Source organism: Podarcis muralis, chromosome 12 (assembly GCF_964188315.1).
Source record: "Podarcis muralis chromosome 12, rPodMur119.hap1.1, whole genome shotgun sequence".
NCBI lineage: Eukaryota > Metazoa > Chordata > Lepidosauria > Squamata > Lacertidae > Podarcis > Podarcis muralis.
The window spans coordinates 35,179,595-35,204,749 of NC_135666.1; the positions used below are offsets into that span (position 1 = coordinate 35,179,595).

Here is a 25,155-nt window from a genome sequence, read left to right on the forward strand (position 1 = left end):
GCCTGGTGCCTTCGCTGACTTCTTTTCAGTACCAGATTTAGGATGGTTTGTGCTGTTAGTATGCTGCCAAAGCTTCATGAGGTTGTTATGGGGGGTGGGTGGGTGGCGTTGTTTTGTATATCTTTATGTTTTATATGCCTGTTTTTAATGAATGTGTTAATTTTATAATGTACTTACGGTTATGTTTTTAAATATGTTTTTAAGTTGCTTGGAGACATCTGTGAAACAAGTGACTAATATCTAATAGTAACAGATGCCTTGGCTGTGATTCCTGCATTGCAGGGGGTTGGACTGCGTGACTTCTCGTGTCCCTTTCAACTCTACAGTTCTATGATTCTATGACTAATTAAGCACACTGCAGAGCTCAGGAAGGTGGTGGGCATAAAACGGTGCTAACCAGATCATCTAGATGAGATCAGTGGATAATGCTGGGTTGGCATTTTCCAACAGCTCTCAAAGCGGTAAATGTGGCAATGAAAGCAGGACAGTAACTGAGCTTGCAGCCACAAGTTCTCCAGATCTCACCTCAGAGGCTTGAATCTCCTGGAACCCAAAGATAGTGAAGGTTGTTACATAGGCTACTGCCTAAGAAGACCCCCAAGATGCAAGGAAATTACAGACTATCATTCTCATAAACCTGCAGATAGGGGACCTGAAATTTGTTATTTGATTCCTTCTCCCTGCTACTACGCTGTGTTTGTGTGTGTGGCAAAACCCCTCCTACAAACAGCTGCATGCTTGAAAAAGCACCAGGAGATCCAGTCATGGAACTACCACATAATGGGTACTTTCCTTCTGAACCATGGCATCTCCTGAACTAAGAAACAGTTCCAGAGTCTGTATATGAACATGAAGAAATGTAAACCAGAGTGCCTGCTACACCCTTGTTGGAATTCTTATTTGAATTTCTTTATACTTCTGTCTTCTGGGTTTGGACCTTGCCACACCTGCCATAAACAAACTGAAAGAATATTCTAGATTTTGGTTGTTCAGAAATTCAACCTGTAGAGCAGGGATGAGGAACTCGCAGCTCTCCAGATGGTGTTAAGACTCCAACTCTTTATTAGCCTCAGCCAGAATGGATGACGGGAGTTGTATTACAGCAACCTCTGGAGGGCCACAGGTACCCCACTTCTGGTGCAGATGCTTCCAACTGCGTCTAAAGAAAAAACTGCCAAAATGAGCTTCATTCTGCACTCTTCTTTCCTTCTAAAGTTCAGAAAACAACAGCAAGGTTAACTCCCACGCTCGCAACGTGTAGCAGAGACATGACAGCTCGCAGCAAGAGATTAAGGAGCCTCAATCCAATCTAGGTTCAATTTACAGCAAAGCACCTGTCTAGCATTGCGCACGCGCGGGCTCTCTCGAGCACTACACTTCCCCACATGCAGCGCGCTGCACTAAAACCAATCACAAGCCAGGGTTCGAGCCCCGCCTATCCCCCGCCAAAAAAAACTCCTCTGAATTCGTATCCTGCGGCGGCGGGGGGGGGGAGCTGTCTCCCCGCGCCCCAGCAAAGGCAATAAATAAATAAACGGTCTAGGTTAGCTAAAAGAAGAACTAATAGGGCTGCCCCGATCAGTTTAAGGAGCGAGGCCTTCCTTCCGAAGGATGGGCGCCAGCAGCGGGCGGGCGCGTCTGCGGCAGCGCATCCTTCCCGCGCTGTCAGTTACAGGCGCGCGAGTTGGCTCTCGCCTCCCCTTTTCATTCGTCGCCTGGCTCTCCTGGACTTGTCAATCAACGGCTTCGGCGGCTGTGAGCGCCGGCAGCGGCTAGCAGAGGGGCGGATGGAGAACAGAAACCTTTCGGCTTCGCCCCGCCCTTGATCCCGCCTCCCTTTCCCCTTTCGCGCGCGCAAATCCCCCCCGAAATCCCCCCGCCACCTCACAACGGCGGTTAATAGCCCCGCTCCTTCCCCTCACCCAATACGCCCTCTAGCCACGCCCACCCGCCCCCTCCTCGCACCGCCGCGAGTTCTTCTGTATAGGCCGGCCGGCCTATTTCAAGGCGAGGGCCTGGCTCGTGCGGCTCTCACGCCGCCCTGGCTCCTCCCCTTTCCCCGCCTCCCTTTCCGCCAGGCCGGCCGCCCTGCTCTCTCAGAGGCTTAAGCCTGCTTTGGGTTCCTTCCTCAGTGGGTGTCAGCCTAGGCCTCGCCGGGCTCCGCCCCTCCTCCTCCTCCTCCTTCTCCACCCCCGGCGCCCTCTCTCTCCTCTCGCCCCCTCCCTCTTCCAGCTCCCAGTTGTCAATCAGGCGCTGGCGCTGAGGCCAGGCGGCGACGGCGGGAGGAGAGACGGGCACCTACGCCACAGCCCAGCGGCGGCCATTCGTGGAAAAATAGGCCCGCCTGCTCCTCCCAGCTCCGGCAGCGACCGGCCTTCTCGCCGCCGCTACACCCCCAGCACCCCGCCCTCCGTCCCTCCCCTCCTCCTCCTCGAGCCGCGCCTCAGCGGGCGTTAATGCGGGATGAGCGGTACGTAGCCCCCCTCCGCCCCTTCCCTTCCCCGCCGCCGCCCCCGCGCGCCTTCCCGCTTCCCCGTCCCCTCTGGGTCCCTCTGTCTCCCCCGGTCTATCCCTCCCTCTGCCCCTCCTTCTTCCATCCCCCCTTTCCTTCCCGGCCCTCCCTCCCCGTGCACATCCATCCCTCCTTCGTTTCTGTTTCCTCCCATTTTCCCCTCCCTTGCGCCTCCCTCCTCCTGCCCCTAAAGCATCCTGGGCCACTCAGTAGCCGTAGATGCTTTAGGGGCAGGAGGAGGAGGAGGGCTGTGGGTGGTTTTCCGCCACCACCACCCCCCCCCACCCGGCCCGCCTTACAGTCTCCGAGAGCAAGAAACCAATCAAGCCTCCCCTTTTTTTCTGGATGTTCGCACGCCAGCCCCCCGTGGGCCGGGTTTCCCAAACCACGTTTTATTTTATTTTTATTTTTTAGGACTCCCTTTTCTGCAATAGTAATAATATGGACTGAGTTAAGAATGGAGGGCTGGCGAGAATGTCCTGACAGATTTGCTCCTGGTTGCAGATTCAAAGTGAACAGCTATGTCTAATAGGTTGTGTGTTTGTTTTGTCTTTTGGTAGATCAAAAGAAGGAGGAAGCTATGCCCTCGGAGGGAGAGAAATCTCCTGAGGCTGAAAACAACAACAATAAGAAAAGCAAAACTGGAGCCTCTCAGGTAAAACATAGAGGGAAACGAAGCAAGGCTTAATTACTTTCAGTTCATTTCAAGGGATACTGCCTTGTGGCTTATAGGATGGGTACAAGTCTTTATGGCCTAGACATGTTTGGGGAAGGGGCAAGTTTTCTTGTATTTACTACAGATGTTTGTGGGGGGCTATGAAACCTTTGGCTGGATAAGCTATTCATTGCCATTTGTTCAGTTGTCATGTTTTCTAGCATTCTTTAATACTCAGGATACTGCTTTTTAGTTTGCAAGTACTATTTATCTCCTAATACACTATGTCTCTGTTAGGATTCTCAGCCTTCTCCTCTGGCTCTGCTGGCAGCAACTTGCAGCAAAATAGGGACTCCTGGTGAGAATCAAGCAACTGGACAGCAGCTTATTATAGATCCAAGCCAAGGTTTGGTGCAACTTCAAAATCAGCCACAACAGTTAGAATTAGTAACGACTCAGCTTGCTGGAAATGCTTGGCAGCTTGTTGCGGCTGCTGCTGCTCCTCCTACTTCAAAAGAGAACAACATCCAACAGGCACCTTCTGTTGCTTCTAGTGCAGCAAGTCCCTCCAGTAGTAACAACGGAAATGCATCCCCTTCAAAGACGAAGACAAGCAATTCTTCTGCGGCAACTCCAGGACAGTTTCAAGTCATACAAGTACAGAATCCTGGAGGTACTGTTCAGTACCAAGTGATTCCACAGATTCAAACGACAGAAGGTCAACAAATTCAGATCAATCCTGCTACTACTACAACTCTGCAAGATTTACAGGGTCAAATCCAGCTCATCCCTGCAGGAAATAATCAAGCTATTCTTACAGCTACAAATAGGACAGCTTCTGGGAATATTATTGCTCAGAACTTGGCGAATCAAACAGTGCCAGTCCAGATTAGGCCTGGTGTTTCTATTCCATTGCAGCTGCCTATTGCCGGCACTCAGGCACAAGTTGTAACTTCATTGCCTATAAACATTGGGGGAGTGACTCTAGCATTACCTGTAATAAATGTTGCTGCTAGTGGTAGTACTGGACAGGTTACACAGTCCAGTGATAGTGGAGTTTCCAATGGAAATCAGCTACTGTCCACACCTGTCACAACCACTGCTGTTAGTACTATGCCAGATTCTCCTTCTTCCACTTGCACAACTACTGCCTCCACTTCGCTTACAAGCAGTGAAACTTTAGTAAGTACAGCAGAAACAGGCCGGTATGCAAACACAGCAACAAGTTCTGAGTCTAGTACTGAAGAACCTCAAACAGCCACATCAGAAACAGAGACTCAGAACTCTAGTCAGTCTAATGGATTGCAAAATGTGCAGGATCAGACAAACTCACTGCAGCAGGTGCAAATAGTAGGCCAGCCTATTCTGCAGCAGATCCAGATCCAGCAGCCACAGCAGCAGATCATTCAGGCTATTTCTCCACAGTCTTTTCAGCTCCAGTCGGGACAAACTATTCAGACAATTCAGCAGCAGCCTTTGCAAAATGTTCAGTTACAAGCAGTGAGTCCAACTCAAGTTCTCATAAGAGCACCAACTTTAACCCCATCAGGACAGATCAGCTGGCACACAGTACAGGTCCAAAATCTTCAAAGCCTTTCAAATCTTCAAGTACAAAATGCTGGATTGCCCCAGCAACTAACCATTACCCCTGTATCTTCAAGTGGTGGTACTATAGCTCAAATTGCACCAGTAGCTGTTGCTGGTACACCAATAACGCTAAATGCTGCCCAGATTGCTTCAGTGCCTAATCTTCAAACAGTAAGTGTAGCCAACTTGGGTGCTGCAGGTGTTCAAGTGCAAGGAGTTCCAGTCACCATTACAAGTGTTGCTGGTAAGTGCTGTTAAGAATATCCTTTAGTGATGGTATTGGTGTAATGATAATATTTTACTATGATATGGGCATTTCTGCTTTTAAGTCTCAATAGCAAAATAGTAGATTATATATGCTCAACATTAACAATGCCTACAAAATACTGACTCCTTTTTGCTTGCACTAAATTGACTGCTGAAACAGAGGGTCCCTGGACCATCAAGAATGTGTTTTTGGGTGATGCAAGAGCCTGGGTTGGAAATGGGGAAGCCCCAGTGTCCCAGTGTAAAAAGTCCTAGTATGTGTGTGGAGAACACAAGTGGCACCTTGAGTTTCAGCTATACAGTATAAGAAACAGCTTACAGATTGCAGTACTAAAAGTTACATTGGCTTGTGCTCAACTTTTGTCTTTCACCAACAGTTGTGGTTGGCAGCTCTAATTATTCTCATTATTTTAGCTGTCTCTTGTGAATGGATGAATAAATGTGTACATGGTTTAAGTCATAAATCACTACTTAAAAGTCTTGATTACAATGCCTAAGTTGGAATGTGGCTACATCCTGCAACTAAAGAATAATTGAATATTATTACCTGAATTACCGTAATATGTACAATGTGTGTGTTCATCTAATGTTGTTCTGATTCTGTTCAGGAGCCTGGAATTCACTATGCAAACTGACTGCTTATTTGATTCTCCGAGGAAAAGTTGCAGATCTTTTTTTAAACCAGCAAAACAGAAATATAAATTATGTTGTAAGATGTAGAAACACGTGTGCAAGTTAATGCCCTGTCAAAATCAGTTGGAATTGCATACGATACAACTTGTATGTAGGATTGTAGTGTCTGAAACTTCGTAGAATTAGTTAATTGTTCCTAATGCAAGAAAATAGCTATGGCAAATAATAATTCTACTAGTGAATGAAATGAATTACAGTGGTACCTCGGGTTACATACGCTTCAGGTTACACACTCCGCTAACCCAGAAATTGTTCTTCAGGTTAAGAACTTTGTTTCAGGATGAGAACAGAAATCGTGCTCTGGCAGCACGGCAGCAGCGGGAGGCCCCATTAGCTAAAGTGATGCTTCAGGTTAAGAACAGTTTCAGGTTAAGAACGGACCTCCGGAACGAATTAAGTACTTAACCCGAGGTACCACTGTAAAAGTAAGGTATTGTTTGTAGAAATGGAACACTTAACATATTGAATAATGGTTTGGCCCCATTTCCAACTTGGAAAACAAGTAGGTATAACGTGTATGGAGGGTTGGCATTTACATGCCATGTAAATCACAGAGAGGTACCAGTGTTTCTCAAAACCAGTTATTCTCCCCCCCACCTTGAATAAAGGAATACTTAAAGAATTGCTTAAAAGTAGCATTTCTCTTCAAGTGTGTGATACGAAATAAACCTCAAAACTTGTTTCACTTTAAGGATATTCAGATATAAAGCTTCTTCCCTCCTTGCCTTTCCCTTCCCTTGCATGCAGTAAAAACAAAAACAAAAAAAACCATTTGTGGTTTATTGGCAATTATAGCTGGTCATTTTGGCATAATTAGTCAGGTTACAATTTGGAAGTTTCTAAGTGCCATGAGGGAGAGGCAAGGGAAGGAGGTAGTGCGTAAGCCCAAAGCTCATGCCATGGCTTACCATTGTGTTTCAATCGTCCCAATCTATGTTCTAGCATTTTCCATGTAACTCGAGTTTTCATCTGGAGGTCAGGCTCAATTCTGATATATGTCCTGGAGACTTAAGTATATGTTGCGTTCTGACAGGATGTAGTTGTCATGTCCTGCTGAATTTTATAAAGGGAAGACCAATAAGTGGTAGTAGATACTGAATTGTTTACTTTTATTTCTCACTGAACCTCCCTCCGAGATGTTTGTCTTCTGATGGGCAGGAATGTAATAGGGAGGGAAAGTTTTGGGGATAGATTTCTTTAAAAGGATCCCCTTTCCCCTTCCTATGCTTTTCAACAGCATCACTGAATAACCTCATCCCTGTTTTATAGGAATGTGGCAGCAACCCATATTCTGATTCTGTCATGTCTAGCTTTCCCCACAAGCTGGAGAATCTTTGAAAACTGATCTCTTGCTCTCACCTTAATTTATTGGTTGTATGGATTTGACGCCTTGCTGAATATGTATGGTGTGCATTATATAATACTTAATATTTTATTTTTAATCACAAACCTGGCTCTGCTGTTTCCAGGGCTTTTGCTTTGGCATAACTGTGCACCATAACAGTAAGTGAAAAGTAACTGTCTTGATGTATGAAGAGAGAATTGTAGATAAGTTGTACAGAGACTGTATAAACAGCTGTTTCCTCCCCGCAGAACTTCAATAAAACATTACAAACTTGGTTCCATATAAGTTCATTTGTAGACATAAGCTGTAAATTGCATCCTGGTGTGCCATGTTGGGACTCCTGGTGTGTAGCTTCAGCGTACCAGGCCTCTTTCAGTACACATATTGGTGATGGCTGCCAGTTCCTTTAGTGTCAGCAATAACTTTCCACTACTTCTCTCCCCCTCCCCCCCTTTTACTCCCTTGCTAAAACCATGTAGATTTAGTCAGAAGTAACAACCTTTGTCTCTCACATACTTCATTTTTAAACCATGGTGGGACCAGTGTTATTGGTTTAGTAAGAGATGCCCATCTGTAGAATAAACATAAGAAGAGCCTGCAGGATCAGTTCAGTGGCCCATTTAGTCCAGCATCCTGTTTTTAGAGTGGGTTTGAAAGTGTCTCTTGCACATAGAAGACCTCTAGTAAGCAGCCTCTTTTTTGGACATAATGACCATTATTGTGTTACAGCATTTCCATCTTGCCTAGATAACATAGGAAGTAGCAAGGTGGCAGTAGATACTAATCTCTTAAGGACTCCATTTATTACTCTTCAGTAGTGTACATTATATTTATTAATGGTGAGGAGTAAGCAACTTTATGAATAAGGATTCCTTATATATTATGGCCACCAGCCAACACACATGGCTGGTGGCCATAATACATAGTCCCATCTTTCAAATTCATTCCTACAGGACAAGCACTAGATAGTTTCAAGTCCCGGCTACACATTGACAGAATGAGGTGCTAGGAAGGATTGTGCAAGTGGATAACTTTTGTTAAAATTACCATAATAGCTTTACCAACCCCCCAACCCCCCCCAACCTCTATGCAAATAGAAAACTAGCGCAACAGCAAGAAGGCTGGATTAGAACTTTTCTCCCTAACACGCTAGCTTTCTATTTGCATATGGCAGCACTAACAAAACCTGGTATCATCCAACAGGATCTGAAGCGACAGTCAACTTTTACTCCTTGTAATTCTGCTACCTCATCATTCGTATGTGTAGACGACACTCAAGACTAGCTGACCCCTCATGGGGTTTCCCACTTTCTACTCACTTAAGCTTTTATTTATTTTGTGTTTAAGTCCTCTGTTCAAATTGCAATGTGATATTACATATTCTAATAGAAGGACTAATTATGGTTAATTCAGTAGTGAGTCAAGCCACTTAAATTAGTTGGTGAAAGTGATCCAGAATCATCTCATGAAGTGCAAGTCTTCAACTGGAAATTATTTGAAACTAAAAGAGAATTAGCATGTTTAGCATGTTTGGAACAGGCGTTCTATTTCAGAAAATGACCTTTGTTTAGCTATTATCTGTTTACCCAATTTTAAGTCCCCTTTCCCCATATACATTTCTTGTGCTTTAAGTGTGGAACTTCAGAAAATTAAAGCAATTACTGATGCAGGCAAATATCTAAGTTTTAATCACCACCTTTTATTACAAATATCACTAGGTCTATATGTGTATGTTTAACAAGGTTTTCTACTTTGTGCTTAGTATTTCAGCCCTGAAAGGTTCATTTTCACTGATATAACTGGGCATCAGCTTACTTATGATGATTCATAAATAGAGTACATAGTAGCTCTACTACTATTGTTGATCTAATTTAAACTTTAAGTCTGTTAAGGAGCTTGTTCTTTCTATATAGATTAAGACAGGACTGTTTCGCTGTTATATGTTAATGTTTGTATAGATACTTTCTTTTTGTCTGGTTGCTTGCCTTCTGTAACCTATACTCTTGTCTGAGTTGGATGACTATCTTGCTGCCTAGGTACTGAGAAGAAGAGTTACCATATAGCTATTCTTCTGTAAGAAACGTGGAAAACAAGGAGCCTTGGAATAGTGAAAAGCACTTAAAATTTAACTTAAAAATTTAAGCCATTAAAAATCTTATCTGTCTCAATTTAGAGCCCCAGACTATACAACCTAATTATTTCATGTGAGCTCCATTGACCCTGAGCTGGTTCGCATATATTGTAAGCCAAACTATGGTTTACCAAGACTGTATGGGCTCCTGGAGAGGAGCATGTTGCCACTTAGCTCCTCCCTGGTCTTTTTTTACTGCTGCAGTAAACCAAGGTTTGGCTTAGCATGTCATCCATGCTGGAATGAGTGGTTTTGCTCTCTCCTCACCACGAGTTGTTACCACACCTTGATTACAGCTCATGGTTAGCTTAACCATGAGTTCCAGTTCAGATGACATGCTGTCAAACCTTGGCTTAGCTCAGTGTGATGTTACAGTGAAAAACCAAGTTGGAAATTATTCTGTGCAAGACTGCTTTTTTATGTGGTCTCAGTAAGCCATAGTTTATTTGCCATGCTATTATCCTCACTAAAAATTCATTAGCTTTGTACGGCACAAATGATTGACTTCAAATTTCTCCCCTTCTTTTTTCCCCTTCCAAAAATAGTAGCTGTGGCAGACCATAGCAGAAATAGCAGGTTTGCTCTCCTGTGTCAAAGATACAGCTAGCACTAAAGTTCAGCTACTACAGGTTAAACTTACAATCTTTGGGAAACATTGAGCTCATAAATAAAGCTCATATCACTGAGGCACTTCTAAAACAGACTGTCTACTGTGTTTAATAACACAGGGTTTAAAGGCAATCCCTTGCTACTATTTATTATCCAAGCAGTTACCTAGCTCATTGAAAAAACCCTGTTGCTTTCACTGAAGGTATGTGCACAGTTGGGTTGTACATTAGAACTGGACTTGCTACTGCTGGTTTTCAATATTGTATTTATACTTCGGATCACAGCTCAAATTCTTTAAATCAGACATTTTAGCTTGCAGTTGGAAAAACGTTACGGCTCCAAGTGCTCCTTGGCCAATTAGATTTTATTCTTTTCCCAATGTTTCATCAAAAAGGCTTTTCATTTCAGAGCTTTGAGCCTCTGTAAAAGAATTCCAAATAGTTTGTATCCAACCAGGCTGAGTCAAGGGATGGGTAGACTTGGTATTGTCAGGTTATAAATCTTCAACTGTAGCATGAGAGCAGCTTTTACAGATGAGACATGGTCTCTTGAGTCTCAGCAGTAGGATAATAAATTGTCTCAACAGTACTGGTGCTGTGTTAGAACACTGAAATGCCAGATGAGCTGAACAGTTCAATTACCAGTTTAATTACACTTTCCTTGGAGAAAGGTGCTTACCTTGGTGCCATATCTGGTATACATTTTGACTTTAGGGGGATACACTTTTCACCAAGTCTTGTAATGCATCACAGTCCCTTAATATTGACAGAGTAAAGGACTGCACTAACACACAAGGCTAACTCAAAAATGTATGAGTGACATGTATTAGAAGGTTGGGACTGTGGCCTGGCCCCACTTTCACACATTTCCTCATGTGTTCCAAGTTGTCTGTACAGAAGGCAACTTGCATAGGGTTCTGATCACATCTTTACCTAGAGACAATTACGGTTAATTTATCCCACTTTTTGACCCAAAGGCTGCAAAGTGGTGAACAGCATATTAATACAAAATAAGCACTAAAAGTATAATAAATCTATCATCAAAACAATATAAAAAAGCAAAATCAAGATACACCCATACATCACACTGTATATGCGTTAGGAATGCCAGTTAACCCTGTGGCAAAGAAACAGAAAAATCAGCAATCAAGGCACCTCTTATCTCACACCAAGTGTGTATAACCCTCCTGTCTCACTCAGGGTGTGGGGCTGTGGACAAGTTACACCAACAGGCTTTTACCCTGGGCCAGAAACCACTTCTCTCTCCCACTGTAGTTAACTAGTCAGTAGACAAAATACTTATCAGCTGAGTGTTATAATAACCAGAGCCTGGAGGGGGGGAAAAGACTTGCCATATAATACTTGTCACCTTCCTCTCTCCTATGGGGGGCGGGCAAGATCCCACAACAGCAGGTGCTCACTGTGAAGCATCATAACTTCCTTCTCTCCCTGCTACTGTCCCCAGAAACAGGTAATAAACACCCAACTGTTACATAAGACCCTAGCTTTGAAAAAGCACCAGATCAACAAACTCAAAAAGGAGGTTCTGCCATCACTTTTAGTATCATCTTTTCAGGGTTGTCTGGAAAAGGGTGGCCTGCCACACTGAATACTGAGGGGCCCAGTCTTCAGAAAGAGCCACAGCTGCCCAAATCTTCCTTGTCTCCGTCCTAGCAAGCTGGGCTTTGTTGCAGCGTGTTTTCAGCTAGGCAAGCAAGGTTACCAGGAGTGGGCAGGGGGTAGAGTTATGTTATAAATAGAGGCCACACCCATAAGGGTGAATGTGCCTAGGCACCTGTGCATATGCGATTTCAAAAGTAGGCTGGTAGTGGGGCCAGTCAGTGCCCCTTCACTCCTTCCAAACATTCTTCTGTACAGAATGAATGTCTTAACAGAATCAGTTGCTCTTACAGTTTATGCCTGTCTTAGGGGAATCTCAAGATCTGCCTTGTGGAACAGATGGCACTAGCTCTAGGTGGTTTCTGGTTTCAGTATAAATTATCAGTGCAGGCACTGAATTCACTTGGAAATGAAAACAGAAACATCCTCAAGAGTATCGAATGCAAGAGCAAAAATTGACCTGGCTTCTCTTTACTCTCCAAGTATTGTATTTCATGTGCAAAATGTCAGCATCAATATGAACAATACTTGTCATTTCCCATGAAAATGGAACGCTGGAAAGTTTTTAGTCAATCCTGTTCTGAACAGATGGAACCAATCAGAGATTTGGTGGCAGAGTGTGCATCTGTGGGCAGCACCCATCACCCATATTCTTTCATGTTAGCTAAATGTAATGTAAGCTTGGAGCCAGTGCACTTTAATAATGATATTAACAATATTTACTATGACTTTTATTTTATTTGTACCCTGCCCATCTGACGGGGCTGAAGGATCACCTTACATTATATATGCCCACTCAATTCCTTTGATTTGCAAGTGCCACATAATGTTCTTTCCATATTTCCAAGGAATCAGTCCTTCAGTGTGGTAGCATCTACTGTCATGGACACTAGGCAAGCGCCTGCTAAAAACTGTTTTGTTTAAGCAAGCCTATACTATCAAGTTAGATAAATTTGACGTGTTTCTTAAGATGTAATTTTATTTTATAATGTAATTTTTAAAACTCCTTTTATTTATTTATAAGGTTAACTTTTTAACATCTGATTTTATTGCAAATTTTAATGTCTATTTTATGTACACTGTTCAGAGGGTTAGATGATTAAGTTGTACAGTATATAAATCCTATTAAAGAAAGAACGAACTAGTTGAAGCCCTTACTAAAGAAAATGAAATACTGGAGAGTGATAGAAACCTAAATTTTCTATTTCAAAGAACTAATCAATATATGACTTGGAAGGTGGTATTTTTTTCTTTTTTGTAGTTAAGGTCTTCAGTCTCAGAAAAGCATTTTGTAACTATTTTAGACAATTGTGGTGGTGATTTTAATTCTTAAATGTATCATTCTGACTTATATCTCCCCTATTTTTAAATTTATTAATGTTAACTTTTTAGTAAAAGCAAATACATATCATTTCATATAAGCTTTTAGAGATTTAAGCTTTCATGTGGAGTTTAAATGTGTTTTCTTTTCTTTTTTGATATGGTCTGCAGACTAATTCAATACATTTTATTGGTCATTCAAGTTGTTTAGAACCACATTGCCACTTACAGAAAAACATGGACCTCTACATTTGCACTGGAGTTTTTGTAGGTGTTACTCACAGGGTGGAAAATGTGGCAGTTAGGTTCAGAGATATAAAGGCCTGAAATAAGCCAGGGGAAATAGTGGGTGGGTTTGTAAAAATTGGGTCTTCTGCTTTTCTGTTCGGCTTTTTGTAAATTATGTAATTTGTATGGTAAATGTATATATGTCATTCTGCTGGCGTGTTGTAATGTGCTATTTGATTGCTGATCATCTTGAAAATGGTGTGGGTTTCAATTTCAAAAGGTAGGGCCAGATATAATATGGTGTTGTGTTTGGTTTTTTTAAAAAAAGGAAACCAAAATAGATAGACAACTGAGTTTGGGGAGTATCTTATATATTGGGTAATAAAGTGAATAGAAGATTTAGTACTACTGTATTTAAACTTGTGCTTTTATAAGAACTCAGGGTAGGCAACATTAGTTTAGAAATAAATCAGTTGTTTGAATTCAAAATATATGCTTCAAAACACATGCTTAGTGACATAGCTATAGCCATCTAAATCCAGTCCAATAGAAAAGCCTTCCACCATGTCCAACATCTGTTGACCATGATTTTTGAATAGACAATGCTGTGTATTCAATCTGATACTGAGTATGTTCAGCTTTCAAAGCTTCTTAGTTAGGTCTGCCAGCCCTGTGTGACTTATTCACAGTAGAAGTTAGCATCCATCTATATGGTTTGTTTTGAGGAAAGGATTGACCCAGCTACAAGAGTAATCTTGTTATCTTAAACACATTTCCTTCAACATAAATTCCACTAAAATAGTAATTAATTTCAAGTGATCAGGGATCAGGCAGATTGAGAAAATAGGTTTTTCACAACTTTTTAAAATGAGGGTGAAAGGATTCTCTCTTGTCTGTTCAGTCCAAATTGAAGCCTTCTGATTCTAGCCTGGTTTGCAGTTGCAAAATTTGCTCCAGCTTTCTAAATTGATCTTCACCATCAAACCATATATCTTTCATGTAATCCCATAGTAAGCTTTGTGCCCAGGACATATTTCTTGGAGCGTGCCATGGTCTTAAAGGATCATAAATACTCACCTGAGAGTGAAGTAATCTCTAGATGATCCATTTTAAACCAAGGACTGTTTCATAAATTATTTGAGGACTCCCCTGCCTTGTCTTCCAAGAAAAATACTTCTCAGTCAGTCTTGCTCACTAGAAATATAAAAAAAGAAACTAGAATGATGAGTCTTTCTTACTTCAAACAGAGCACTGGTGATGACAAAAAATGAGCCTTTTTTCCAGAATAAGAATAATTGTACCTTTCCTTTCACAGCAAGAGGTAATACAGGCTTTTGGAACAGTGCCCTCACTTTAGGTCTATTCTCTTTTGCTGTCTTTTCAACATAATTCTCTGCCAAACCTACCTGTGATTGACTAAACTGAACCAGCCCACCAGTAGTGCCGATAAAAGTCCCCCCTCCCCATATGTTGCCAGTCTTGAGTCTGAAAAATTAGGCGGAGCTGACAAGCACCTGTTAATTCACAATACGTGGCTCATGGGCCATATTCAGTGAAGCATGCCTTATGTTGTGCAGGCATATTCTGTATTGACTACAACCAACCTTAGTGACTCTTTTCTTCAAAGTATCCATTAATGTTGATTTTCGCATGGCATTCTGATGATCAGTCACCAAGTTTGGAGAGATTCTTCTGGAGTTCTGTTGCAGCCTGCTCTGGATTTAATCATCTTGAATGCTTTAGTTTTACCTGAGACCTCCGGGTATAGGGTGGTACAGTGGTACCTTGAGTTACAAACGCCTCAGGTTACAAATGCTTCAGGTTACAAACTCTGCTAACCTTGAAGAGTTACCTCGAGTTGAGAACTTTGCCCCAGGATGAGAACGGAAATTGTGTGCTGGCGGTGTAGCGGCAGCAAGAGGCCCCATTAGCGAAAGCACGCCTCTAGTTAAGAACAGTTTCAGGTTAAGAACAGACCTCCAGAACGAATTAAGTTCGTAACTAGAGGTACCACTGTATATGAATTCAATAAATAATAATAATGATGATACCTGCATAGTTGGCTGTACCATTTCCCACCTGTTTATCCAGATCATTTATTAATACATTTTAGTACAGTGGTACCTCAGGTTACATACGCTTCAGGTTACATACACTTCAGGTTACAGACTCAGCTAACCCAGAAATAGTGCTTCAGGTTAAGAACTTTGCTTCAGGATGACAACAGAAATCGTGCTCTGGCAGTGTGGCAGCAGCAGGAGCCCCATTAGCTAAAGTGGTGCTTCTGGTTAAGAACAATTTCAGGTTAAGTATGGACCTCTGGAATGAATTAAGTACTTAACCCGAGGTACCACTGTAATGGGTTTTACTTGCGTCTTGCTTGTGAAATTAAAACACAGTTCCATTAGGAAGATCAAAGGAAAATGAGTTATATTGGAGAGCAGTGACTTTAGCAGTACAGTCGTACCTTGGTTTTTGAACAGAATGCGTTACGGGAGTGCATTCAAAAACCAAAGGGTGGCTTCCAATTGGCTGCAGGAGCATCCTGCAGTGAATTGTAAGCTGCAGCAGATGTTCGGCTTCCGAAAATCGTTAGAAAACCGGAACACTAACTTCTGGGTTTTGATCATTCGGGAGCCAATTTGTTTAGGAGCCCTGAGCTCCTTTGGGAGAAAGAGTGGGATATAAATTCAACCAATCAGTGTAGGAGAAGATAGTCCTTTGTATGATCTTATCCTCAAGCCATGCAAGGCTTTGGTAGTCATAAGCAGCACTTTTAATTGTGCCCAGAAATGAACTTTTAGATGTTCACAAGCCAATCAAATGACTTCCTTTATTGGAAGTATTCACTAAACTCTAAAACTGCTGCAGCACATGAGCCTTGTATTCAACATTGAAATTTGAAGCTGGTCCCACTCGTTTCCATACTGCAGATTGTATTTCTGTTCATAAGTGTCCTGGAGGGATGAGCAGTGAGCTAGCCAAGTTTGCTGATGACACCCAATTGTTCAGGATGGTAAGAACAAAAGGGATTGTGAAACACTCCCAAATGAACTATGTAAAGGAGGGGAACAGGGATAAAAATGGCAAATGCAATTCAATGTAAGCAATTGTAAAGTGGCACACATTGTTTGCTTATGTGGTCTGAACTGGTGGTGCCTTGATGAAAATGTCAGCCCAAAAAAGCTTTTCTGGAAGGGAGAAAATTTGGTGCACTCCAAGAGATCTTGAATCTTTCAGAAAGTTCTGATGGCTGGCCTTGGAAATGAGGAGTCCCATATTATTATTAAATTACTATGTTATTAAAACTGTGTATTCCCATATTATTATTAAATTACTATGTTATTAAAACTGTGTATCTTGTATTATCTACAGCTTTTAAGGTGACTTAACAACATTATTAAATTTACAGAGACCAGTTGAAGAGCAGCTGGTATAGGCAAATGCAACAGTTTTTATGCCCACAATTTCATTTATTTTTACACTGTATTACAGTGTTCGAAACTATCATTGTTCTAGGCACATTTTGCGACAGGGAATTTCATTAGTGTGAGCAGTTTCTGAGCTCTGGGCGCAGAACTGCGCTTAAGATTTCAGATTAAAACTGCAGAGTGGAAGGAAAGGAGGACTTTTTTTCTGCCTCCCCACTTCCAGCTACTGTCTGAAGACTGGAAAAGAGACCCTCTTAATAATATTAGGGGGATGGGCAGGGGAAGGACTAGAAGACCATGTGAAAAATGAACATAATATTTTAGCTGCAGTTCATTCATTTTCAGCTTTGTATTCTTGTTATAAAAAAGTGTGCCTAGACATTCCATTGTGCCCATAACCTAGGTTTAAGGTGCCATTTCGCTCCTAGCTTTCATATCTCAGTTTCTAACACTGCTGTACTGTACTAGTACCAACTTTTACAGTAGTGACTTCCAACAATGGATTCACTGCCCAAATTGGTAACTAGCTGCAGCCATTCTGGCAAAGTGCCACCCTGGATAAGGAATTCAGCAATTTTGTAATCATGAGTTCTCCCTTTGCGTTTGCAATTAGTATAACATAATTTGCAAGCCCAACTGTTTCCTTTTATATTAAAAAGGTGTTGGGTTTATTACTTTTTGGGAGAGACAATTCTTCCAGTCCTAAAGTATTATGCATATAAATAAATTTAATTGACTTTTCTCCATCTTACATTGGAATGAATATGACATTGAAACCATGTTGTGATTTTACTGTGATTAACTAAAGAAGTCACTGTGTTCTTATTTTACAGGTCAACAACAAGGACAGGATGGAGGCGTAAAAGTACAGCAAGCTACACCAACTCCTGTCACTGTAGCAGTAGGAGGCATCACAAATGCAGCCATTGGTGCTGTTAGTCCCGATCAGATAATTCAGGTGCAGTTGCATGAAGCCCAGCAAGCTTCTGATCAAGACGTGCAACCTGGCAAAAGGTTAAGAAGAGTTGCTTGTTCATGCCCTAATTGCAGAGAAGGAGAAGGAAGGTAATTCCCATAATAGCTGTAAAGTGCCAAGCATTTCAGGGCCAACGGTGATCCTTTTGCTCTTGCATTTCTGTTCCTGCTTTGAACACTGAGTAGACTGCTGTTTAAAACATTTTTTTCTATCTCATTAAAAATCATTTCCCAATGATCTTTAACCTTTTTACATGCCCACAACATATGAAAAAAGTTCCCTCCATTTCCAACACAAATCTGATTCTGCTTTATACATCTTAGCCAGTCTACTCGACTGTTCCTGTTGAAACGGGCCAGGATAATTTGTTTCATTCAATAATGTTTGCAACTGACCTGCCATGACCGTCTCAAGTCACCTTCCCCCGAAAGCAGGTGTTTGTGACTGGGCTGTTGCAATCCGATAGCGTTCAGGGTGGGGTTTTTCAGGAGTAGTTAGATCAAATTGTTTTTCTTAATGTGTTTTACAAAATTGTACTTTGGTTCACCATTAGTGTTTTGTGCTTGGTAGAAGCAGTAATGAACCAGGAAAAAAGAAGCAACATATCTGCCATATTGAAGGTTGCGGAAAGGTTTATGGGAAAACATCTCATCTCCGGGCACACCTTCGCTGGCATACTGGAGAAAGGCCATTTGTATGCAATTGGATCTTCTGTGGGAAAAGATTTACAAGGAGTGATGAACTGCAGAGACATAGGCGAACCCATACAGGTCAGTGAATAATTTGTACAAATGTTTTAAAGTGTATTTTATATTTTATAATATACTTATTGTGCTACAGGTATATGCGCTCTCATTTTTAAATGACTATAGAACTTAAAAGTGTTTCTCCTAATCAGAACCTTGCATGGGTAAGAATGCTTTCTTTTATCTTTCCTTCATCTTCCAAAATTTATCTGTCCTGAATCTTCCAACATTCAGCTTCATCCCACAAGTTATGAGAGAGGTAGAAAAACTTTTCTCTATCCACTTTTCTGTGCCACACAGAATTTTATAAACTTCTACCTTGTCACTTTTTACACACCTGTCCTCTAAACTAAAAAGTCTCAAACGCTGCTAAAGTCCCAAACTCTGAAACACTTCATCCCCTTGATCATTTTGGCTGCCCTTTTTTGAACCTCAATGCCACTTACTAGGACGAACAGGAGGGGCAAGGCAGCAGCAAGATTGAGGCAGCATGCCATGGGAGAGGCAGATTGATTCTGCAGATGAATTCACATGGCTCCAGCCTCCCTGCCGTCTCATCCTCCCTGGTAAGCGACAGTGACACTGTTGCCTGGAGGCTGTTAACAGTTCTCTCCCACCAGCTTATGTCCAGTGAGATTACACCTACAGGAGACTTTCTTCTACAGAGCACAGTGATCAGTTGGTTAGATAATGGGTGAGATAATAGATTCCGTTTACTACTCCCCGAGACAGCTGGGACCACTGCCTCCTGCAAGGATATGTCGACCATACCCTGGATCCAGGAAGCTCATTTGACAGTACAGTGGTACCTCCAGTTACGAAAGGGATCCGGAGGCCCAGCCATATCCTGAAAATTCTGTAACTGGAGGAATGCTTCTGCGCACGCACGCAAACCCACTTCCGGGTTTGCTGCGTTCGCAACCCAAAAGTTACTTTACCCGAAGGGAAGGTAACCCGAGGGTCCACTGTAATTGATATGGACAACATTTACCATGTTAGGCACTCTGATGGTCTCTTGAAGTTTTCTTAAGAATTGCATATTTTCACATTCATGTCTTTGTAGACCAATGGAAACATCATGTAAAAAAGGGTTACTTGAATCTGTTCACAATACTTGCATATATCAGTACACATTTTTACTGTGAGAAAAGTCACGTATAAAGGTTTTTAATTGATTTCCATATGGTGAAAGAAAAACGTCCTAAATCTTCCAGGAAGCTCATAAAAGTAGCAGTTGCTGCAGATAGTACTAGCACTTTAAACTACCGTATTTTTCACTCTATAAGACGCACCCAGTTTTTGGAGGAGGAAAACAAGAAAAAAATATTCTGAATCTCAGAAGCCAGAACAACAAGAGGGATCGCTGCTTTCGCTGTGCAGCGATCCCTCTTGCTGTTCTGGCTTCTGGGATAGCTGCGCAGCCTGCATTCACTCCATAAGATGCACACACATTTCCCCTTACTTTTTAGGAGGGAAAAAGTGAGTCTTATAGAACAAAAAATACGGTAAATTCATGTATGGGTACACATGCATGTACACTAGTTGTTTCGCTGTGTGGTCCCATAAATTCATGCTTCTGGTCTTCAAAATAATACTTTTTAAAAGACAAAATTAAGACGACATAACAAGTTGAAATTACTGTAGCTATACTGCTGATTGTAGCCAGATAATTGTCCCATAATAGAAAAATTAATTACTGAACAACTCTTGTTTTGTTTTTTCCACAATAGGTGAGAAGAGATTTGAATGCCCAGAGTGTTCTAAAAGATTTATGCGAAGTGACCATCTCTCCAAGCATGTCAAAACACACCAGAACAAGAAAGGTGGGGGAACAGCCCTCACTATTGTTACCTCAGGTGAATTGGACCCTTCAGTTACTGAGGTGCTCGGATCTCCGAGGATTGTCACAGTTGCAGCCATTTCTCAAGATTCAAACCCAGCAACCCCTACTGTTTCAACAAACATGGAAGAATTCTGAAGGAACATTATTCAAATGCCTAGAGTTGCACTTAAGTTTACATACCTTTCAAGATACGAAAGTGGGCTGGTAAAAGTGTATTACAGAACAGGAAATCATGTAGTCAGTCTTGATTTCTGTAAGTATTCCAAGTTGGAGGACTAGCACAGGAAGTGTACTTTGTATAACAAGATAAAAAAAATAATAATCAAAAATAAATACAGGGCCAATTGTCATAGATAAATTATGGATACAGCAGATGAAGAAAAGATTGCTTCCACACTGTACTAATTTATGTAGCTATATCACGAAAATGATTTTAATTGGATTTTCCTTCTCTTCACATTCTGTGTAAATGTTTGTTGTAACAACAAACAGTACAAATATACAACAGGTTGTCTGTTGGTTAGGGTTGTTTTCACATGAATGTCTCTGGAATTTTCACAGGAACTTTCTTTCTTCAAACGGCACAACAAAAACGCATAATCTAGTAAAGATGAAAACTTTTTGTTTCTTTTTGGTTTGTGAAACATATAGTAAACCTGGCCATCTTTGGTCATTTTTAAAAAATAATTCAGATGGCAGCATGTTAAATGGTTCTGAGGTGCACCTCAGATAATTTTGGCCACTACATTATAGTAGTGTGTATAATGACAATCAGTAAACACAAATTATTCTCTAGGAGAGATAAAGAGATCTATAGAGCCAGTGTACACTGTAGCAAATATTGAATCTTAGAAATATATTGACATAAGATTTTAATTAATTTCTATGTAAAAGTTAAATATAGGAACCTATGTGATAAGTCCTATACTTTTAACACATCCCATTTCAAGACATGGGTGATCCATTGCTAAGCCTTGGTTAACTTCATTTATAAAAAATGTAATTTAAATATTTAATTTTTATTAGAATACTTGGAAATGGTGGGATATAGGATATTGTAGTAGACCTCATGCACCAATGTCAACCTTTTGTCAGTAGCAAATACTGTGGTTATCATACTGAGTTCTTTAGACTTTGACATAACAGCCAAAGAAATGGATGAATACTTTCAACCAAAAATATGAATCTAAATTAACCTGTTCTGTTTCTTTCATTTCAAAAAACTACTGTCCAGGATCCAAAAAGCTACTTTTGGCTTGTCCAAAGGCACACTCAGTAAGGTTATTTGAACTGCAGGCCCTTGTGCCTTATCAGAAATTCCTTTTGAAAATCCCCTTGGTATCAAAAGTGGCTTGCTATATGGCATTGGGGGCTGCTATTTGAGAGGCTCAAGCCATAAGTCACTTTGGAAGCATAGAGGTAGTTGCAAGTGTTGTTTTGTTTTGGTTTTGTTGTTTCTTTTTCTTTCGGGGTTTTTTTTATCCCATCAAAATCTTACACACACACCCCAGTAGATAGGCTAGCAAATAAAATTATTTAAATATTTTTGTTGGATCAATAATTTTAATTCTTCAGAAAGAAAACATATTTTAAAAATATGACTGCTGTATATTGGTAGAGGTAAGCTATTACTTCCTCAGTATGCATTTTGTTAAGCCATTACAGTTCAAAAAGCACCAGTTTGTTTTTTGTCACAGATTCAGCTGTAGTCACTGACTACTAGTCGCCCTGGACAAAGATGCATATTCCAGATGAGGCTCACAATGCAGGGATAGGGATGCACTTCCAGATAAACAGCTGCATCCATATCGTCTACACATGCAAATTGTTGTTTTTGTGTGTAGCTCTGCTTTTTTAGATTGAGGCATCTGTGCAAATTTGAGTATACAACAGAAATATGGCCAAATATATTTTGGAATTTAAAACATTTCCCATAGACATAAATATTATATTTTGCAAATCCACCGTTTGGTAAAGATCACATGACTTTCTGGTTTTTATGTTTTTACACCAAAATATTTCGATGATGGAACTTGCAAGTACAGTGCAAGAAATTAATGTGTATCCTTTAAAAATTATGATTTATGTTTTTAACCTTATATAAACTATCAGTTTTGTGGCATTGCATGCATTTTTAAAGACAAAGATCTACCATTTTGTACTATGTACACTTAGGGATGCCCAGTGTAGTGAAATAGAAGCTGAAAGTCTTTTATACTTTCCACTTGCATACATAGTAAAGAAAACAATTTTACACATTTCTACACTGTGGTTATAAGTGAAAGTTTCTTAAACCTTTTGTAGGCATTTAATAAGTATTTCCATTTTAGTTGGGTTTTTATATATTATTTTGTATATTTTATTTAAAATATTTTCAAGCTGATTTTATCTGGCTTTAAAACCTCAGACTCAATTTGATGATACATTTAATACAGATGACCATTAAGTAATGCTAATTATTATTTTTGCAGATCAGATGAAGCATCAAACACATATTTTATCATTAGGCTTCACAATCAGTGCTATAGAAGTAAAGCAAATAAAATGTTCTTAAAGAATCATGTTTAACTTAGTATTTTATTTTGTAAACAGAAGGTATGAGTGCTCTGCACAGCTGGTAAATATTCTTTTTTGCATATTTTATGTATTCAGATAGGAAATGGAAATTATTTTTTAATCTGCAGCAAATCCCTATTACAAGTGTATCAAAATCTGGTTGGCATCACAGAATCTTAATATAGATTAATCTGTGTTAGCAGGTGCACTTACTATTCCTGGAATTGGAAAGGTTTTAATAATCTGTTCTGCATACCATTCTGAGTCCACTTTTCAGTCTTAGAAGGATCGTAAATTTCAATGTCCTTTATTTGACTCAGTGGGATGTAACTTGTATGTAATAGGGCACAGATGTGCAGTAGTAGCTTATTTAATGCCACTTCACTGTTCATTCCCTTTGCCACAATTACAAGGTTTTGTTTTATCGTACTTATCAGTGCAAAGTGTAACTATCATGGTAGAACTCCAGTGTTGGAATAGGTTTTTTCTTTTCTTTTCAAAATGCTTTCTTGGGATAGGGTTGTGTATGTGTTTCCTGATTACATTAGAAATTGGTGTTAAGTCATTATTTATCACACTGTTTCATGAGAGAAGTAATAAAAGTGTGTTATTTAGAAGAAAAGGTTTATTTGTTAAACTTAGGTAAGCATGATGTTTGGGTCCTATTTTTCAATTTTATAACTGTTTTATTGCAACAATATTTGTATTTAAGTCTCCCATTTCTAATGCCTTGTGATTTTTTTATGCATGTCACTAAATTGTCATCCCGCAAAAATTGATGTGCAGCATAGGGTGTTAAATCTACATAAAGATTTTGAAACAGAAAAAAAAATAGTTGGTGGTAAAATTGTAAATGTTTTGCAGAAAACCTTATAAAAAGTTTTGTAGTAATATTTCACTTGTAAATTTTTTTGTAAGAAAAAGAGGGGGGAAGGGGGTGGGGAAGACAAGAAACACCCATTCTAGAATCTGCAAATTAATTCTGCCAGCAAAGCCTCTAAGGCATTAATTTTTACTATGCTAATTTGTATACATTTTGTGTGTTTTTGTGGATTTGAAACTAAAATTGTGTAGACGTTGTTGCCTGCAATAATACTTTGCAAGTAACCTATTAAAATTCTCTTGAGTTTGAATGTATGTTTATTTTTAAAAAAACTTGTATTTATTTATAATATTTGTATTGTGTGTACTAATTTAAAATATTTGAGTCCTATTTCCACTCAGACTCAGTATTCAAGCTGGTGTATACATAAACAACCTTTAAAACATCAAGATTGTAATAAGATAGTGTGTAAGCATATATCCTAATAAACATGCATAGGATTGTGCTATAAAACTAATATGTAGTTCAGCAGCAGGAAGACACATTCCTAATCAAGAACCATCAAAGGGTGAGAGAAGGTGTGCCCCCCCACCATATATTTCTGAACTACAACTCCCATTAGCCCCAGCCTACTTGGCCAATAGGGACGTGGGTGGCGCTGTGGGTTAAACCACAGAGCCTAGGACTTGCCGATCAGAAGGTCGGCGGTTCAAATCCCCACGACCGGGTGAGCTCCTATTGCTCGGTCCCTGCTCCTGCCAAACTAGCAGTTCGAAAGCATGTCAAAGTGCAAGTAGAAGGTAAACTGCGTTTCCGTGCACTGCTCTGGTTTACCAGAAGCAGCTTAGTCATGCTGGCCACATGACCCGGAAGCTGTATGCCGGCTCCCTCAGCCAATAAAGCGAGATGAGCGCCGCAACCCCAGTCAGTTACGACTGGACCTAATGGCCAGGGGTCCCTTTACCTTTACCTTACTTGGCCAATAACCAGGGGTGATGAGAGTTGTAGTTTAGCAACATCGGGAGAGCAAAGTTTGCTCACACTTCTGTTAGAACCTCAGCAATGTGACAAATGTTTTATGTCTAGGCTGGGTCTTAGACAAAAAGGGTATTTGCATCTGTAAAGAATGAGCCTCCCAAATGGATCTCCCATCTGCAGCTGTGGCAGAGGAAGTGCTAGATTGATGTCTTGCCTCAGTAAGAGTCAGAATGAGAGCCAATAAACAAGCTTAATCCAGACACGACTGAGGTACTGTTAGGGAGTGGATGTGATGTGGCCTGCTCTGGATGGAATTACACTCCCTCTGAAGGAGCAGATATGTCATAATTTCAGGGTACTTCTAGATCCATTATTGTTGGCTTGAGGCTCAAGTAGCCACAGTGCCACCAAGTGCCTTCCAGCAGCTTTGACTGTGGTTCCAACTGTGTCCCTTTGGACAGAGGCAACTAACTTGTCTTGTCTTTGCCCTGATAACCTCTAGGTTGGATTACTGCAGTGTGCTGCCCTTTAAGACAATTCAGAAACTGCAGCTGGTGCAGAATGTGGCACAACTGCACTGGCTACCAATTAGTTTTCAGGCTTAATTCAAAGTGCCGGTTTGGACCTATAAAGCCATATGCGGCTGAGGCTCTTCTTCATGTGACCCATCCACAGGCAACAAAGGGTGGCCATACGAGAATAGGCCTTTTCAGTGGTGCCTCTGTGGAATTCTCTTCCTAGGAAGACATTCCCACTGCCACCTTTATTTTTAGGTGCCAGGCAAATACTATCCTGTTTATCCAGGCTTTTGGCTTTTAATTTGAAGGGTTTCAGGA

General features: G+C 40.8%; 1 protein-coding gene across 2 annotated transcripts; it reads left to right on the forward strand.

The window, feature by feature from the left end:
- The first annotated feature begins 1,961 nt into the window (after window positions 1-1,961).
- On the forward strand, window positions 1,962-23,651 carry SP4 (Sp4 transcription factor). 2 transcript variants are annotated; one of them, XM_028749974.2, is made up of 6 exons: window positions 1,962-2,470; window positions 3,073-3,167; window positions 3,465-4,998; window positions 17,231-17,462; window positions 17,944-18,143; window positions 19,850-23,651. In XM_028749974.2, exons 1-6 carry the CDS (start codon window positions 2,464-2,466, stop codon window positions 20,095-20,097), a joined length of 2,316 nt encoding a protein of 771 aa, XP_028605807.2. In that variant the 5' UTR covers window positions 1,962-2,463; the 3' UTR covers window positions 20,098-23,651. The 2 variants fall into 2 exon arrangements, with proteins under 2 accessions (XP_028605807.2, XP_077793126.1); XM_077937000.1 differs by lacking the exon at window positions 1,962-2,470 and adding an exon at window positions 2,774-2,962.
- Window positions 23,652-25,155: the final 1,504 nt, after the last annotated feature.